Here is a 19,717-nt window from a genome sequence, read left to right as displayed (position 1 = left end):
TGCATGACCCAACTTCAAATCACCACATTGAAGGAAGCTTTGGTGTTGTGGTCCCTTTCACTTTCTCTCTCTCTGCCTTTATGTTTCTGAAAACAACAACAAAACAAACCTTTTAATTTAAAATTTTATTTTAAATTTTTGTTTTATTTATTATTGGCTAGAGACAAAAATTGAGAGGGAAGAGGGAGATGACAGAGAGGAAGAGAGATAGACACCTGCAGCCCTGCTTCACCACTTGTGAAGCTTTTCCTCTGCAGGCGGAGGAAAATGTTATTTATTTATTTATTTATTTTTTTAATTGCCACCAGGGTTATCATTGGGACTTAGAGCCAGCACTAAGATTCCACCACTCCAGGTGGCCATTTCTTCTTCCTCTTCTTCTCCTCCTCCTCCTCCCCCCTTTTCTTTTATATTTTATTTGATAAAATAGAGAATAATTGAGAGGGGAGGGAAGGATAGAGAGGGATAAAGACAGGGAGACACCTGGAGACCTGCTTCACTGCTTATGGGTGGGAAGCAGGGCCTCAAACCTGGGTCCTAGCGCATGGTAACATGTGTGATCAGCCTGGTGCACCTCTGCCAGGCTTTGTTTATTTATTTATTTATTTATCACCACAGCACTAATTAGCTCTGGCTTATGGTGGTGCTAGGGATTGAACCTGGGACCATGGAGCCTAAGCCATAAAAGTCTTTTACAGAACCATTATGTGGGCTTGGGAGAAAACATAAAGGTTCAGCAAAAGACTTTGATACCTGAGGCTCTGAAGTCCCGGGTTCAATCCCCAGCACCACCATCATCCAGAGCCTAGTAGTGCTCTGATATATATAATTGTCAATGTTTCCTTTTTATAAATAAAAAAAGATAAAAAGGAAACTAATAAAAAAAAGTTATTCTGTCTTCCCAGCTTTCCTTTATTTTATTTATTTATTTATTTATTTTTTTAGTTTCTGGTCTAACATCCAAGTCCTTGATCCACTTGGAATTTACTTTTGTATTTGGTGAAATACAGTGATTCAGCTTCATTCTTCTGCATGTTTCAACCCATTGTTTCCAACACCATTTGTTGAAGAGACTCTGCTTTCCCCATGTAATAGTCTGGGCCCCTTTGTCAAAGATTAGATGTCCATAGGTGTAGGGCCTCATTTCTGGGCTCTCAATTCTATTCCACTGGTCAGTGTGTCTGTTCATGTTCCAGTACCAAGCAGTTTTGATGACAATGGCCCTATAATATAGTTTGAGATCTGGCAGTGTGATGCCTCCGGTTCTGTTCTTTTTTCTCAAGATTGTTTTGGCAATTCTAGGTCTTTTCTGGTTCCAGATAAACATTTGTAGCATTTGTTCTATTCTCCTAAAAAATGTGCTTGGGATCTTGATGGGGATAGCATTAAATTTGTAGATGGCTCTGGGTAATATATTCATTTTGATGATGTTAATTCTTCCAACCCATGAGCATGGAATATCTTTCCATTTCTTTGTGTCTTTTTCAATTTCTTTGAGTAGTGACTCATAATTTTCAGTATACAAGTCTTTCACTTCTTTGGTTAGGTTTATTCCTAGATATTTTATTGTTTTTGTTGCTATAGAAAAAGGAACTGATTTCTGGATTTCAATTTCTTCTAACTTAGTGTTTGCATAGAGGAATGCCACTGACTTTTGAATGTTAATTTTATAGCCTGACACATTACTGTATTGCCTGATGATTTCCAAAAGCTTCTTGCTGGATTCCTTAGGTTTTTCCATGTATACTATCATGCCATCTGCAAATAAGGAGAGTTTGACTTCTTCTCTTCCAATCTGTATTCCTTTAATTCCTTGCTCCTGCCTGATTTCTATGGCAAGAACTTCCAACAATATGTTGAATAGTAATGGTGATAGTGGGCAGCCCTGTCTAGTACCTGATCTGAGGGGAAATGCTTCCAGTTTTTCACCATTGAGTATGATGTTGGCTGTAGGTTTGCTATATATAGACTCCACTATCTTCAGGAATTTTCCATCTATTCCTATTTTTTGTAGTGTTTTGATCATAAAGGGATGTTGTATTTTGTCAAAGGCTTTCTCTGCATCTATTGATATGACCATGTGGTTTTTGGTCTTGCTTTTGTTGATGTGGTGGATCACATTGATTGATTTACGTATATTAAACCAACTTTGCATGCCTGGGATAAACCCCACTTGGTCATGATGGACAATCTTTTTGATATACTGCTGTATCCGGTTGGCTAGAATTTTGTTCAATATTTTCGCATCTATGTTCATCAGAGATATTGGTCTGTAGTTTTCTTTTTTGGTTGTGTCCCTGTCTGCTTTTGGTATCAGGGTGATGTTGGCTTCATAGAAGCTGGCAGGGAGTATTCCAGTGTCTTCAATCTTCTGGAAGACTTTTAAAAGTAGAGGTATTAGTTCTTCTTTGAAAGTTTTGTAGAATTCATTTGTAAAACCATCTGGTCCAGGACTTTTATTTTTGGGAAGATTTTTGATAACTGTTTCAATTTCATTAGCTGTGATGGGCCTGTTCATGTTATCCACTTCCTCTTTACTTAGTTTTGGAAGTTGGTAGGTATCTAGGAAATCATTCATTTCTTCCAGGTTCTCTAACTTGGTGGCATATAGTTGTTCATAGAAGCCTCGCATGATATGTTGAATTTCTGCAGTGTCTGTTGTGATATCTCCTCTTTCATTTACTATCCGATTTATTTGGGTCTTCTCCCTTTTTTGTTTTGTGAGTCTGGCTAAAGGTTTGTCGATTTTGTTTACTCTTTCGAAGAACCAACATTTACTTTCATTGATCTTTTGTATGGTTTTCCTATTCTCAATGTTATTTATTTCTGCCCTAACTTTAGTAATTTCTGTCCTTCTGGTTGCTTTAGGGTTCCTTTGTTGTTCTTCTTCTAGGTCTTTAAGATGTGCAATCAGGCTGCTTATTTGTGCCTTTTCTTGTTTCCTAATGTGTGCTTGTATAGCTATGAACTTCCCTCTTAGGACTACTTTAGCTGTGTCCCAAATATTTTGATAGCTTGTGTCTTCATTTTCATTGAACTCTCGAAACATTTTGATTTCTTCCTTGATTTCCTCTTTGACCCAGAAGTTGTTAAGAAGTGTACTGTTGAGCTTCCACATTTTGGCACTGTTACTAATCTTTTGTTGATTGTTAAGTGTTAGTTTAATTCCACTGTGGTCTGAGAAGATGCTTGGGATGATTTCAGTGCTCTTGAATGGGCTGATGCTGTCTTTGTGGCCTAACATATGGTCTATCCTTGAGAATGATCCATGTGGATTTGAGTAAAATATGTATTCCAGTTTCTTGGGATGAATGACTCTGAAAATGTCCAATAGTTCTAGTTTATCTATCTCTTCATTTAGCTCCCTTATGTCTTTACTGATTTTCTTCCTGGATGATCTGTCAAGTTGAGATAGTGGGGTGTTGAAGTCCCCTACTATGATTGTGTTACTGTTAATATATTGCTGTAGCTCTTTCAGTAGAAGTTTGATGTATTTAGATGGCTTCTCATTGGGTGCATAGATATTAATAATTGTTAAGTCCTCTTGATTGACTGATCCTCTGAGCATTAAGTAGTGTCCATTCCTATCTTTTTTAATCTTATCTATTTTAAAGTCTATCATGTCAGATATGAGAATAGCTGTTCCTGCCCTTTTTTGTGGGCCATTGGCTTGTATGATAGTTTTCCATCCTTTCACTTTAAGTCTGTGTTTGTCTTATTGCGTTAGGTGAGTTTCCTGTAGACAACATATTGTTGGGTTGTGTTTTCTGATCCATCTTCCTACTCTGTGTCTTTTAATAGGTGAATTCAGGCCATTCACATTTATTGATATCAAAGATTGAAGATATTTTAACGCCATTCTTGTAGAGTTTTAGAGTGTTTTGATATATGTTCTATTTGTGGTGGTCTGGTTGTTTATAGGAAACCTTTCAGAACTTCTTTCAAGGCAGGCTTGGTGATGGTTGCTTCCTTCAACTGTTGCTTGTCTGAGAAGGTTTTGATGCTTCCATCTAGTCTGAATGACAATCTAGCAGGATATAGTATTCTTGGCTGAAAGCCTTTCTCATTGAGCACTCGATAGATATCTTGCCATTCTCTTCTGGCCTGTAGTGTTTGTATGGAGAAGTCCGCTGCTAATCTTATGGGTTTTCCTTTGTAGGTGACTCTTTGTTTTTCTCTTGCAGCCTTGAGGATCCTTTCTTTATCCTTATTCCTTTCCAATCTAAGTATGACATGTCTTGGTGTCTTTAGGTCTGGGTTAATTCTGTTTGGGACCCTCTGGGCTTCTTGAATCTTTATGTCTTTGGTGTTGTCTAGACTAGAGAAATTTTCAGCTATTATGGCCTGGAGAATGCTTTCTTCCTCCCCTTCTCTTTCTTCCTCTGGTAAGCCAATAATGCGTATATTGTTTCTTTTGAAGTCATCCCATAGGACTCTGTTGTTGTTTTCAGCATCTCTTAATCTCTTTTTGAGATCTCTTACTTCTTTTTTAGTTGTCTCTAATTCATCCTCAATCTTGCTAATTCTGTCTTTAGCCTCATTGATTCTATTCTCTCTGCCCTCTACTGTTTTCTGGAGTTCATCTATTTTGTTGCCCTGCTCTGATACTGTTTTAGCTTGTTCAGCTAGTTGCCTTCTTAGCTCAGCAATTTCAGCTTTCAGCTCTCTCATAACCATGTGATTATTAGAATTTTCTTCCATATTCTCATTTGTTGTTCCTGCAGTTCTGATTACAATTTTTTCAAATTCTTTACTCACTCCTGTTATTATTTCCTTAGCTAATGTTTGGATGTTGAACTTGTTGTTTTGTGCTTCGCCCTCTGGAGGACTTTAAGCTGGACTCTTGTCCTGGTTCGAGTCTCCATTATTTTTTCTTGTTGTTTTAACCATTTTATATAAGTTAACAGTTTTTTCAATCCCTGAGTTGGAGTTCAGTGGTATAAAAGCCTTTTTTTTTCCCCCTGTAGGCTATGGTAGCCTGAGGGCTTTTAAACTATCAATAGGCTTCTTGGCTTAATCAATGACTCCTGACCAAGAGATAAAGCAGGGTGTGGCAGAGATAATCCAGTGGTTATGCAAAGAGACTTTCACAGCCCTTCAGCTATGCCACCGAGGTATAGGTCTTCTCCTGAGTTTCCCGGTTAGATCTCTGTGCCCTGGTGTCCCTCCCTGTTGCTGCTCCAGATTCTGAGGGTAGTAGCATGGTGTCTCCACTGACAAACTGTTGAACTGTTAGCAGTCACTTAATCTCTCCTTAGGCCCCTCTCTCCTCTCTGTCACCAGCCACGCGTGTTTGTACTCAGGGGTGATTTACTGGGTTCCTGTGGTCATTCTAGTCCTGTCTTGTTTCGGTCCAGGTGGTCTCCTTTGGTATTCCTAGTTGATCTGGGAGAGGAGAGGAGAGGAGAGAAAGCGATCTGCTGCTCGTCCCTTTATTTTTTATAAATTTAAATAACTAAATAGACTTAAAGGAGAGGGGAAAAAAAAAACCGGGAGAAGTGACAGATGGCTTTTTGTTACCCACTGAGGCTCTGCTTCAGGGAGATTCCAGGACTCAAGCCTCTCCATCCTAGAATCCCTGCTTCCCCTCTGGACACCTGGGCAGAGGAAGATCTCTAAGGGGAGATGCCCATATGGTGTCTTAATACAGCTGGAAGAGTCCCTCCTCCTCTCACCTGACACCTATTTCCTTTGAAGCTGCTCATCCTGAGACATTGAATGCTGAGTTCACTGACTGATCGAGGGCTGGTCTTGAGCCAGGGACCCACCTCCTGACCCAGCCTGGACAACTCAAGGGCCTTAGTCAATAGCTTCCAGAGCCAACTGTTTCTGGACTTTCAGGAAATGGCTTCCAGTCAGAGGTGGTGGTCTTGGGGCTGCTCTTGAGTTACGTGTGATGCGATTATAACACATTCATTTTCAATTTCTTCTCCTTTCCTTTTCCTTCAGGGATAGGGGTGGGGTGGGGTGAGGTGAGGGAGTCAATTCTCTTTTCCTGGAACATCAATAGCTCTGATTAAACATTGCTTCTCTGCTCTCCTCTGATTTTAAGCCAAATCCCGAATGCAAACACTGGGGAGAGCCAATTCAAAGAGGCCCTGGTGGAAAAAAACATATCAAACTACACTGAAAATATTTTAGGGTTGGGGAGAGGGCATAATGGTTCTGCAAAAGACTTTCAAGCCTGAGGCTCTGAGATCCTAGGTTCAATCCTCAGAACCACCAGAGCTGAGCAGTGCTCTGGTCTTAATGTGTCTTTCTCTTTGTATTTCTCTCTCATTAAAATAAATATTTAGGGGGAGTTGGGCGGTAGTGCAGCGGGTTAAGCTCAGATGGCCCGAAGCACAAGGACCTAAGGATCCCGGTTCGAGCCCCTGGCTCCCCACCTGCAAGAGGGTTGCTTCACAGGCGGTGAAGCAGGTCTGCAGGTGTCTTTCTCTCCCCCTCTCTGTCTTCCCCTCCTCTCTTCATTTCTGTCTGTCCTATCCAACAACAACATCAATAATAACTACAACAATAAACAAGGGCAACAAAAAGGAATAAATAAATGTTTATATATATATATATATATATATATGTATTTTAAAAATATTTAAAGCTGGGCCAGGTGGTGGCTCACCTGGTTGAGCATACATGTCACTATGCCTAAGGACCCAGGTTTAAGCCCAAAGTCCCCCCAACCTGTGGGGGGGAAGTTTTAGGAGTGGTGAAGCAGTGTGGCAGTTGTCTCCCTGTATCTCCTCCTCCCCTCCCCTCTCTCTTTTTTTTTTTTTTTTTGATTCTGGTTTCTTTTTTTTTTTTAAATTTTTTTATTTAAGAAAGGATTAATTAACAAAACCATATTCCCCTCCCCTCTCAATGTCTCTCTCTCCTTCTTCTTCTTCTTCTCCTCCTCCTCCTTTTTTTTTTTTTTTTTTTTTTTTACCAGAGCACTGCTCAGCTCTAGCTTATGGTGGTACAGGGGATTAAACCTGGGTCTTCGAAGCCTCAGGCATGAGAGTCTCTTTGCATAACCATTATGCCATCTACCCCTGCCCTCTCTCTTTATAAATAAATAAATACATAAAATTTAGTGATCTAGGAGATAGCACAGTGGATAAGGCATTGGACTTCCAAGCATGAGATCCGAAGTTCAACCCCCTGCATCCCATGTACCAGTGATGTCTCATTCTTAATCTTTCTTCTTATCTTTCTCACTAATAAATAAAGTCTTTAAATAAATAAATAAAATATTTAAAATAATAATAATAAAAAGAAAATATTTTTAGTAACCCAAGAGGTGATACAGTGGGTAAAGCAGTGGATTCTCAAAATTAGTTTTTTGTTTGTTTTTTACGAGCGCACTGCTCAGCTCTAGCTTATGGTGGTGCTGGGGGTGAGGGGTGAGGGAGGTTTGAACCTGGGACTTCGGAGCCTCAGGCATAAGAGTCTCTTTGCAAAATCTTTATGCTATCTATCCTCCACCCAAGCATGAAGTTTTAAGTTAGATCCCAGAGATTGCAGTTGACAGTGATGCTCTAGTTCTCTCTCTCTTTCCCTTTCTCTTATAAATATATAAATCGATTTATTTAAAAAGAAAATATTTTAAAATCAAAATAATTTAATTATAAAAGCAGGTTTACAGGTGGGGGTAGATAGCATATGGTTATGCAAAGTGACTCTCATGCCTGAGGTTCTGAAGTCCCAGGTTCAATCCCCTTCTGCGCCACCACATTCCAGTGGCCATAGCCCTCCCTAGTACACAAACACTGATGGACACAAACAGATAGAGAGGGGTGGAGAGGGAGAGGAAAAGGGAGAGGGAGAGAGAGAGAGAGAACAGCACTTAAGCTTTGTTCTATGCAGTGAAGGCCAGACTTGAACTTGAGTTACACACGTCAAAGGAGTGAGCTATTTCACTGGCCTTACAACTTCCCACTTGAAATAGTGGGGACCCTGAGTCTCAGTGAGATCCAGGGTGACATACACGCACACGCATATGCACATGCACATGCACACACACACACACACACACAGAGTGAAATGCAGAGACCAGAGTCCCAGCCCAGAATTGTTTCCCTCCCAAGAGGCGCCCCAATGCCTGGCCTATCGGAAGCCGGCTAATTAATGTGGGGTCTTATGCAATCAATTAAATAAAAACAGTACTGGTCCATTTGGGGATGAGTCTCAAGGGGATCCTGTGTAATGAGTATTCCTACTAATGGGATTGGGAGGTCTTGGAGGAGGAAACTCCCTTTCATTCTTGGCTGTTGGCAGCTCACAGGAAAGGTGAAGGACGGAGGGCAAGGTTCGCTGATGAAGATACAAATGTAGCGAAGGTCTGCATGATTGGAACTGAAAGAAGAACCAGATGCTGTTGCTTCAACATCACAATATCATAGGAGGCAGAACTGAGATGAGCTCAGATGAGGCTCCTGGGGGGGGGGGGGGGGGAACTAGCTGGTGTCACACCTGGTTGAGGACACATGTTACAATGTGCAAGGTCCCAGGTTCAAGCTCCCAATCCCCACCTGTAGAGGGAAAGTTTCATATGTGATGAAATAGTGCTGCAGGTGCCCCCCCCCCCCTCTCTCTTTTTTTAATATTTTATCTGGGCAGAAGGTAGCATAATGGTTATGCAAACAGACTCTCATGCCTGAGACTCCAAAGTCCCAGATTCAATCTCCCGTACCACTATAAACCAGAGCTGAACAGTGCTCTGGTTAAAAAATAAAGAAATAAAAATAAATAAAAGAAAAATAAATACTTTATCTATTTTCTTTTTGAGAGAGATGCAGACAGAGAGACACACAGAAACACCAGAGCACTGCTCAGATCTGGTTTATGGTGGTATGGGGGAATGAACCTGGGACTTTGGAGCCTCAGGCATGAGAGTCTGTTTGCAAAACCATTATACTATCTCCCCTACCCATCTCTCTCTCTCTCTTTATTTTTCTTTATTTTATTATATTATTTTTTATCTCTCTCTTTCTATATCCCCATTTCCTCTCAATTTCTGGCTATCTCTATCCAATATAATAAAGATTAAAAAAAAAAGAAAAAGAAAAAGAATGCTCAAAGGCCCAGTGTTCAAGCCCCTGGTCCTCACCTGCAGGCGGGAAGCTTCATGAGTAGTGAAGCTGTGCTGCAGGTCTCTCTCTCTATCTCCTTTTCCCTCTCAATATCTCTTTGTCCTATCAGATTAAAAATAGGAAATAAACATTTTTTAAAAATTCAAAAGAACCAGGTCTGGGTGGTGGCACACCTGGTTGAGCGCACATGTTACAGTGTGCAAGGACCCGGGTTTGAGCTCCCCCATAGCGTAGCACTGCTCAGCTCTGGCAGTGTGTGTGTGTGTGTGTGTGTGTGTGTGTGTGTGTGTGTGTGTGTGTATTTAAGTGCTGTTCTCTCTCTCTCTCTCTCTCTCTCTCTCCCTCTCCCTCTCTATCCCTCTACTTTTTCCTCTCCCTCTACGCCTCTATCTCTTTGTGTCCATCAGTGTTTGTGTATTACGCTCTGGAACTTGCGTTATTATTACTATTAATTAATTAATTATCATTATTATCTTTATTTATTGGATACAGACAGCCAGAAATCAAGAGGGAGGAGGGTAATAGAGGGAGAGAGAAAGAGAGAGAGAGACACACACCTGCAGCCCTGCTTCACCACTTGTAAAGCTTTCCCCCTGCAGGTGGGAACTGGGAGCTCAAACCCGGGTCCTTGCGCATTGTAATACATGCACTCAACCAGGTGTGCCACCACCCCAGGCCCTGGAACTTGTTTTTAACGAGTTGTCTTTTTCATTTCATGAGAGCTAGGTAGAGAGAAGAGAAAAAGGCCAGAGCTTCACTCTGGCATATGCTGATACCAGGAGTCAAACTCAGGGCCTCCTGCTTATAAATCCAGAGCTCTACCACTGTGCCACCTCCTGGGTGTGGGACTTGTTTTTATTAATAACTTATCTATCATGTTTTTTATATATTTATTTTTCCTTTTGTTGCCCTTTTTTATTGTTGTTGTTATTCTTGTTGTTATTGATGTCATCATTGTTGGATAGTACAGAGAGAAATGGAGAGAGGCGGGGAAGACAGAGAGAGGGAGAGAAAGACAGACACCTGCAGACCTGCTTCACCGCCTATGAAGCGACTCCCCTGCAGGTGGGGAGCTGGGGGCTCGAACCTGGATCCTTATACTAGTCCTTGTGTTTGTGTCACGTGCGCTTAACCTGCCGTGCTACCGCCGACTCCCTCATCTGTTGTTTTAACCAGAACAATGCTCAGCTCTGGTGGCGTATAGCAGTTTTGAGGTTTGAAACTGGGACTTTGGAGTTTTAGACACAAAGAGTCTACTTGGCCAGTGGCTATGGTATTTCCTTGGCCCAAGGTTGGGACTTGTTATTGACCCTGGGCTTGGTAGAAGTGTCAGTCAAGTTCAAAGGGTGCCATGTAAATAGCATTTGATCCTGAGCACACAGCCAGGGGAGAGGGTTTTGGTTATGAGAAAACAGGTTGTTGACTGGGGATGGAAGGGGAGGACAATTATCATGGAGACTGGAGACCCGTCCAGAAGCACCATGAAGTGGGCGAGAGGGACACCGAGGCAGCTGTCATGTGGGGGCGTGGGAGCCATCTGCTCAGCAAGCCCAGCACTGCCCATACATCACTTGGATGTACTTTCCTTGCCGCCATGTTGCAGACACTGTAAATTCCTCCCTACTCTTTCCTCAACTTCAGCACAGAAACATTTTTGGTTTTCATCTCTCTCCCATCTGAATGCACCCCAGGGCTACAGGTTCCTCTTTCTTGGGGGGCTCCACCACCCACTTAGGTCTTTTTTTTTAAGTCATGTATGTTTATTCACATTATCAGGGATGAAATAATTGATATGCCTGAGCACTGACTATTAAAATATATACAGAGTGGTAAACAACAATGGTGTTGAGTCTCTTCCCAAGATCCTTAGACATAACAGCCATTTTATTTCCAGAGCACTGCTCAGCTCTGGATATGGCAGTGTTGGGGAAGCTTTAAGAGTAGTGTAGGAGGTCTATAGGTCTCTCTCTCTCTTTTAAAAATATTTTATTTATTTATTAATGAGAAAGATAGAAGGAGAGAAAGAGAGAGGAAGAACCAGACATCACTGTGGTACATGTGCTGCTGGGGACTGAACTCGGGACCTCTTGAGAGGTCTTATCTACTGTGCCATCTCTGGAAACACCTCTACCCCCACCCCTTTCAGTTTCTCTGTCCTAACAAACAAAAAAAGAAAGAAAAAATATAGCTGCTGGGAGCATGGAATTTGTATTGCTGGCGCTGAGCCCCAGTGAGAACCCTGGTGACAATGAAAATAAAGACATAAAGAACCTAGCTGGCACAAGGGGAAGGAGGAGGCACAGGATGGAACCCTACTCTCCTCAAAACCCTGGGGGGAGGACTTAGTCACCCAGTCTCACCCCCAACCCCAGAGGAGTGTGGGAGATTGGACTGGTCATGCCCTGGGAATAGGGACTGGCTTTGGCGAGAGTCTGTGCACTTGGGCTGCTGTAATGGAGAGCCTGGCTGAGTGGCGCTTAGACAACAGACATTTCTCTCTCATCTTTCTGGAGGCTCAAGTCCAAGATCGCAGCACGGGCAGAGGCCTGTCTGCTTAGAGTTGGCTTCCTGGCTCAGAGGCAGCTGGTGCCTAGCTGTGCCCTCATGTGACAGAAGGCACCTAGGAGCCCTCCCAAAGGCTACCCTCTAGCTGGAACTGTGGAGCTGGTGCATGCATGCATGCGTGTGTGTGTGTGTGTGTGTGTGTGTGTGTGCATGTGTGACATTTTCAGACAGAGAGGAGAGACGCAGAGGAAGAGAATGAAAGACTATAGTGGGCAGGGGTAGATAGCATAATGGTTATGCAAACAGACTGTCAAGCCTGAGGCTCCAAAGTCCCAGGTTCAGTCCCCCACACCACCATAAACCAGAGCTGATCAGTGCTCTGGTAAAAAAAAAAAAGAAAAAAGAGAAAGACTATAGTGCAGTGCATGTTGGGCTCAAACCTGGGTCTTGCCATCCACATTCCTTTTTCATATATATTTTACAAAGACAGAAAGTGAAGGGGAAGGGGGAGATAGTAAGGGAGAGAGAGACACACTTGCAGCACTGCTTCACTGCTGATGAAGCCTCCAGCCTGCAGGTGGGGACTGGGAGCTTGAACCCTGGGCCCTTGAGCATAATAACATGTGCTCAACCAGGTGTGCCACAGCTTAGTACCCCTTTAGAGTATTTTATTTATTTATTGGATAGAGACAGAGGTAAATTGAGGAGAGGGAAGGTGGAGAAGAGAGACCCCATATAGCCCTGCTTCACCACTTTATCCTCTAATTTCTCTGGCAACATTAATAGCCATGTGAACACACACTCGACACAGTCTGTTTCCTTCAAGGTCTTTTTTGAAAAAATAGATTAAGGTTGGGAAGCCAGGGGAAACCAGCCCATTAAGTGCACATGACACCATGCATGAGGACCCAGGTTCAATTCCCAGGCTGCTACCTACAAGGAGAAGCTTCAGGAGTAGTGGAGCAGTGCTGCAGGTGTGTGTGTCTCTCTCGCCCTCCATTTCTGTCTCTTCCACAATTCGAAAAACAATCTATTGGGCTTTTAAATTTTATTACATAAGCTTCCCCGAGATGCTAGCCCAGCCCTGGCAGCCTGTGAGAAAAGACAGGTGGTTGCCCATATATCATACCCCTTAGGTTTTCCCAAGAATGGTCTTCCCTTCCTGGGGAGCTGGCTGATGAACTGGGGAGTTGTAAGACAACAGAATGTTTAGGAGATCACTTTGGCCAGACTTGCTGTGCCAGGAAAGACCCTTGCAATCTCCTTAGCTGCTTTTATTCTAAATCCCATGCAGGGAGGGCGGGGGGGGGGGGGGTGGCTTCATAATCTACGAATTCATCTGCTGCTTCTGCTCCTGTGGCCTGAATCTTGCCTGCTGTCACTCAGCCCAAGGTGGGCTTTGCTATTTGACTTCTTCAGACAATCCAGGGTTCCCCTCACTAGCTTCCTATTTGGTATGATTTAGTAGTTTATTTTGGGGAACAGGGAATGCTATTTCCATTAAATTATACGTGAGGCAATTTTCAGTGTTCCCAACCCCAAAAATAACCTATGAAATCATATTAAATAGGAACGTTCTATTTTTCAATAGTGGGGGGAAATCTATAAACATTCTCATTCTTTCTGGAGGGGAGAGGCTGCACAGAATTGGGGGAGGGGAGATGACTGACTACTAGCTGACTCTAGCTCCCTCCCCTCAATACAACTCCAGAGGTGCTCAGTGCTGCCCATTCCAGAACCTTCTGCAGAGCCCAGACCTAGTTCTTGGTGTTCCTTATCAGCTACCACTTTGGGCTGTCATTTTCTCAGGTCTGCCAATTATTTCAGCTTAAAAATCTGTGTTGCACACAAGGACCGGAGTAAGGTTCGAACCCGAACCCCTGGCTCCCACCTGCAGGGGAGTCGCTTCACAAGCGGTGAAGCAGGTCTGCAGGTGTCTGTCTTTCTCTCCCCCTCTGTCTTCCCCTCCTCTCTCCATTTCTCTCTGTCCTATCCAACAACAATGACATCAATAAATAATAACTACAACAATAAAACAACAAGGGCAACAAAAGGGAATAAATAATTTTTAAAATCTTTAAAAAAAGAAAAAAAAAAACCTGTGTTGCTGTCACTTCCTGCTTTGCTCACTCTGAACTGAATGGCTTCCGCCTTACAAAAAGCAAATTGTTCCAGGAGGTTCTGCGCAGTGAGCGCCAACACAGGCTACCAACCCACTCCCTCTACCAGATACCTCACCCCTGCACAGTCCTTGGGTCTCTATTCCCAGACTCCTCCCAATCCACTTGCACTTCTTTCACTTTATTTTTTTAATTTAAAGATTTTTTTATTATCTTTATTTTTATTGGCTAGAGATAGCCAGAAATTGAGAGGAACAAGGAGATAGGGAAAGAGACAGAGAGACACCTGCAGTCCTGCTTCACCACTCCTGAAGTTTTCCCTCTGCAGGTGGGGACCAGGGTCTCGAACCCAGGTCCTTGCACACTGTAACATGTGCACTCAATCAGGTGCGCCACCACCTGGCCCCATCGCTTTAAAATTAACTATTTATTCTGAATAGAGACAGAAATGAAGAGGGAAGAGGAGACAGAGAGACATCTGTGGCCATTGCGCTTCACCACTCGTGAGGCTTTCCCCCTACAGGTGGGGACTAGAGGCTTGAACCCAGTTCCTTATGCTTGGTAACAGATGTACTCAAAACAGGTGGACCACCACACATCCCCCTTCCCCTACTCTTTCTTTTTAATCAGAGTACTGCTCAGCTCTGACTTGTGGTGAGGTGGGGGACTGCATTTGGGACCTCAGGCATGAAAGTCTGTGACATAACCACTACACTCTCAGGCCTAGATCATCCCTATTCTGTTTTTCTTTGTTGTTGTTGTTGTTGTTGAGTTTTGTTTTCTGTTCCTTCCATCTGATGTCTGCTTTCTACCCATCCTTCTATAGACCTAAATTACTTCTCTCAAAACTTTTATAAGTTGGAAAACATTCTTTTCAATGAGGCTACCATGCAGCTCTGGTTTATGGTGCTGTGGGGGATTGAACCTAAGGCCTTGGCACCTCGGGTATTAGCATGGCTATAGCTGTCTTCCCAGACATTTTTTTTTTTCTTTGCTTCCAGGGTTATTGCTGGGATTCGGTGCCTACACTATGGATCCGCTGCTCCTGGAGGCTATTTTTTCCCCTTTTGTTGCCCTTGTTTTATTGTTGTGGTTATTATTGTTGTTGTTGGATAGGACAGAGAGAAATGGAGAGAGGAGAGGAAGACAGAGGAGGACAGAAAGATAGATACCTGCAGACCTGCTTCACTGCTTGTGAAGCAACCCCTCTGCAGGTGGAGAGCCGGGAGGCTCATACTCTTGTCCTTACATAGGTCCTTGTGCTTTGGGCCATGTGCGCTTAACCTGCTGCACCACCACCCAGTTCCCTTCTCTAATTTTTAAGGTTCATTTATTTGAGAGAGAAGGGAAAGAACCAAAGTATCACTCTGACATATTCACATGCCCAGGATCGAACTCAGGACCTCATGCTTAAGGGTTCAATGCTTACTCCACTTCCTGGGCCAGTAACTGAGATTTTCTTTGAGGTACTTCCGTGGGGTTTGGGGTAAACGCTACTCGGCCGGAGATTTTCTTTCAGTGATATGTCCCCACCCCACAACAAATTTATATATATTTTGTGGGTGGTGCAATTGGAAACTGAAATGGGAGAGTCATACTTGAGGAGCGGAACCCAGTACTGTTTGAGGATGCAGGTGGGGTGGATGTGCGGTGTCAGGACAGAAGCTCTTTGACCCTGGGCCGGTATCTGGTTCACCTGCCTTCACTCCCAAGGTCTAGAATAATGTTCATAGGACACCCCCGTCCCCCCAAAGTGTGTGGAAACTGGGCAGAGGCCTGCTGGCTGGAGGGGGCCTGGTGGGGCAGGGGCCGCGGCCTGGCCTGTTAATGTAGGTCTAGTTCCATCCTGAATGAAGCGACTGGCTTCATTTCAAGTGGGGGTGGGGGGACCGGCGGAACACTGTGAATCGCTGCGTGGCCAGAACAAAAACCTCTTAAATGTCATCAACACAATCTGTCAAGAGAGAAAAAGATCGCTTCTGGCGATCCCCCCCCTCCCCTCCGCCCCCAAGGACCACACCCCGTGCGGACATGGGCAACCCCGCCGATCTGAGCCCCGGACGCCCCCAGGGCGCCGGAGTCGCGGGTGGACGAGCCCCCCCCCCCCCCCATACCAGCTCGGAGTTCAGCGCCAGTTTCAGTTCCTTCTTGGTTACCTGAAAAGAGACGATTATTTTCTTTCTTTCTATCTGCCCATATTAAGTAGGTGAGAAGGGCCGCTCTTAATCGTGTGCACTGGATGATTTGGGGCGTGCGCCCTCCTGCCCCCTCCCGCCCCACGGGGCTTGGACCCGCGCGGCGCCCGGCCGGGAAGACTTTCAACAAGTCCACGAGGCACAGAGGCCGGGCGGGGGGTGCAACCCCCGGGCTCCGAGTCGGGGGCCTTGGGGGCGGGGGGGGGGGGGGGTCGCCGCGCTCGGCGCCCGGGATGGGCGAGGTCTGGAGAAGGGCGGGGGTGCGGGGCCAGGTCGGCGGAGCATTTCCTCCCGGAGGCCCAGCCGGCGGGCGGGCGGGTCACAGAGGCCGGCGGCCCGCGGTGGGAGAGGGGCGGCCGGGGGAAGTTGGCAAGCGGCCTGGACGGGGGGGGGGGGGGGGGGGCGGGAACCCCGTGTTCCCTGAGCCGCGGCGCCGGCCGCCCCGGCACGTAGGGCACTCCCGCGGGCTCGGGGCGCACGTCGCCCGCGCTGTCCGGCTCCACGACCTGCCGGTTGGGAGGGAACGGACCCCCGAGCCCCACTTGCGACTCTCGTTCCAGCCCGGGGGGGCCGCAGCTCGGCGGGGAGAGCGCACAGAGGGGGCGAGCGTCGGGGCGCGGCCCGCTGGGGCCGGGGGTGGGCGGGTCTCGCTGCGGGCGCAGCCGGCCCCTCCGGAGTAGACACGCCTCCTCGCCCGCCGAGCAGGCACGGGAGAGCGGCGGGGACGAGCCCCGCCGGGGCGCACCCACCCCGGGCGCCCGAGACAGGAGGGGACAAAGGGGCGCCCTCCGGAGCACCGGCCTCCACCCCCGGGTGCCCGGCTGTCACGGCACAAAAGCCCGGGCAGGAAGGTGCCCCGCGGGGTCTCCGCGGCGGGGGAGGGGACAGCAAGCGGCCCCGCGCGGCCACGCCCCGACCCGCCGCCCTCGGACGTCGTGCGTCAGCGTGCCCGGCGCCCCTCCTCCCGCCAGCCAAGGGCGTGCCCATTGGCGCGCGCGGGGCCCGAGGCCGGGCAAGCCCCTCCTGCGGCCCGGATTGGCCAGGTCGCGCGCCCACGGACCAATGGCGTCCGCCCCTACACTCGGTCACGCCCCCCTGGCCCGACGCGGGCGCGCGGGCTCGGCCTCGCCGGGGCGCGCTCCGGGCTCCCCGCCCCCTCAGCGCGCGCGGCTCCCCGCGGCCGCCGCCTGTAACCTGCGCCGCCAGGATGTGGCTGGGGGCTGACGTCGGGTCCAGATGTGGCCCCGGCCCCGCCCACCCCCGAGGCCGGGCCGCCCACACCGAGCCGGGGCGCGCACGGCGGCCGTCCCGCCTGCCACAATGCGCGGCGAGGCTGCGGCCGCCACTTGGCGCGGTCGTCGCTGAAGTCGCGGCTCTGCATCCTCAGCACCGGCCGGCCTGACCCGCGCCCCCGGGGACCCCGCTCGCCCGCGCGTCCCATGCGCTCACTGCCCCGAGCCCGGCCAGGCGGGCGCCTCGCGGACGCGGAGCCGCGCGGCTGACGGCTGAGGCGGCTGCGCGCCCGGCCCAGCGCCCAGCCCGCGGAGAGGGCGCGCCGGTCCCCGCCCCCGTCCGCTCTCCCGAGGCCGCGGGTGCGGATGCGCCGCTGAAGACTCGCAGCGCCTCGCAGTCTCGCCGGCCGGCCGGCCGAAGCCGAAGCATGGCAGCCGCCGCCTACGTGGACCACTTCGCCGCCGAGTGCCTCGTGTCCATGTCGAGCCGCGCGGTCGTGCACGGGCCGCGCCACCAGGGGCCGGAGCCGGGCCCCGAGGGCGCGGCCGCCGCCGTGGCAGCCACGCTACCCCGCGTCGACGAGCGCCGCGACGGCAAGGACAGCGCCTCGCTCTTCGTGGTGGCGCGGATCCTGGCGGACCTGAACCAGCAGGCACCGCCCGCCCCGGCCGAGCGCCGGGAGGGCGCGGCCGCCCGGAAGGCGAGGACCCCCTGCCGCCTGCCACCCTTCCCGGAGCCCGCGCCGGCCGCGCCCCTCAGCCCCGCGTGGAGCGAGCCCGAGGCGGAGGCGGCGGCAGAGCGGGGCCCGGAGCCCGAGCGGGAGTCGGGGGCCGCGGGTAGCGGCGAGCCCGGCCCAAGACAAAGGGGCGGCCGGCGGGGCCGCAGTCGCGCCGACCTCGAGTCCCCGCAGAGAAAGCACAAGTGCCACTACGCGGGATGCGAGAAAGTTTACGGGAAATCGTCGCACCTCAAGGCGCACCTGAGGACTCACACAGGTCAGTAGGCGGACACGCCCCCGCTCGCCGGGGCCCGGACCCGCCGCCCGCGCCCGCGCTCCCCGCGGCCCGCGACCCCGCCCCCGCCCCGCGGCCGGCACGCCCCCTCCCCGGGCTCGGGCGGGGCCGCGGGGGCGGATGTCGTCATCGGGGCCGCGGGGCGGCGCGGGGACCCCACCCAGGCCGGGGCCGGGGGGCGGTGCGGGCAGGTGCGGGCGCTGGGGCGGGGTGTGGGGGCGCCCGACGGCGGCGGGGCTGCGGGGACGGTCGCTCTGCCGCCGCGCCGGCTCCGCTCCATGTTATTTCCCTCCGGGCCTCCAGGTCCAATTTGTCTGCACCGCGGCGCGGGGCGGGGCGGGGAGGACCCGGGGACCCGCCCATCGGGCCGGTGGGGGCGGGGTGGGGAGTCCGGGCGGAAAGGCCGCGCCCCTGCGACTCTGCTGGCTCCCCCCGCCGGGCCCGGGTGCGGGCAGGTGGCACCCGAGCGGCTGCCCCTCTCGTCGCGCCGCCCGGGACCCCGAAGTTGACTGGCCCGTGGTGGTTGTTTCAATGTTTCTTTTTTTTCTTTCTATTTTGTTTCCTTTTTCGCGTGTGTGTCACAAGCACAGAAAGGGAGTAACGTTGATGGACGGAAACCTTCCCTCCCTCGGTCTGCTCAAGGGGTCGTCTCCCCCCTCCCACCCGCTGCGGGCAACTCCTTAAGTTTTGCCCCTTAAGGGTTCAGGGTTCGAGCCCAAGCGCCGACACTGTTACCGGGTCCCCCATCTTTCGTTCTTCTGCGGGCGAAGACGGTTCGCGAGCCGGTTAACAGACGGAGGAGGAGGATAAACAGCCCGGAGTTCCGGGGGGGGGGAGCCCATTTCTCCCAGGAAATGTGAACCTGCACGCGGACGGGCTGTAGTTGCCCCGCCCCCAACACGTGTCGGGCGGTGTCCTGACCCGGGTCGGACGCGGGGTGGGGTGCGGGGCAGTGTGGACCCGTCCTGGCGGGGTCCCTGGGGTGTGGCTCCAACCGCGCGGCCGCAGCCGGGCTGTGAGGTGGGTGTGGCCGCGGGAGGGTCTGAGCGCCTGTGGGGGGACGCGGGGCGGGGGCGGCGCTGAGCCCGGGGGAACCGACGACTGGAAAACCTGCGCCGGCCGCTGCTAGTGTAGCGGGCGGCACCGCTAATTGCCGAGGGGCGGGGCTGCTGGTGACCTGGGGGCTCCTTGAGACCCCACCCCACTCTCTCCGCGGGGTGGGGAGACGCAGGGCCGGGTGCTGACGGCCGACCAGCCCTCGGATCCCACCAGCCCACTTTCTGCGGGAGCAGGTGCGGCCGAGCTCCCGAGGAGGCCGAGGGGAGAGGCCAGGCCACACTGTTTGGGGGCTCCCGGGTTCTGGGGTGGGAGGGTCTCGGCAGGCGGTGGCCAGGCCGCCATCTCTACTGGGGACACCCCCACATTGGGGCTCCAGGGCAGATCGTAGGAAAACGGGGTCCCGGGGTGGGCCAAGTGGTAGGAGCCCGACTTCCGCCGGCAGACGGACCGCCCTGCAGACCCCAGCTGTGAATCAGAAGGCCGCCCCTGGAGAGCGGGTGATGTTCTCAACTCAAGTGCCC

The 19,717-nt window shown here is 49.8% G+C and overlaps 1 protein-coding gene across 1 annotated transcript in view; it reads left to right on the top strand.

The window, feature by feature from the left end:
- The first annotated feature begins 17,144 nt into the window (after positions 1-17,144).
- The window catches only part of KLF13 (KLF transcription factor 13), a 37,323-nt gene continuing 34,750 nt past the window's right edge, over positions 17,145-19,717 (top strand). The window contains exon 1 of the mRNA XM_060179267.1: positions 17,145-18,119. Within this exon, the coding sequence (XP_060035250.1) occupies positions 17,552-18,119 (568 nt within the window). The 5' untranslated portion in view covers positions 17,145-17,551. The remainder of the gene's footprint in view (positions 18,120-19,717) is intronic.

Source organism: Erinaceus europaeus, chromosome 20 (assembly GCF_950295315.1).
Source record: "Erinaceus europaeus chromosome 20, mEriEur2.1, whole genome shotgun sequence".
NCBI classification, from domain to species: domain Eukaryota; kingdom Metazoa; phylum Chordata; class Mammalia; order Eulipotyphla; family Erinaceidae; genus Erinaceus; species Erinaceus europaeus.
This window is presented reverse-complemented; position numbering and strand designations above follow the sequence as displayed.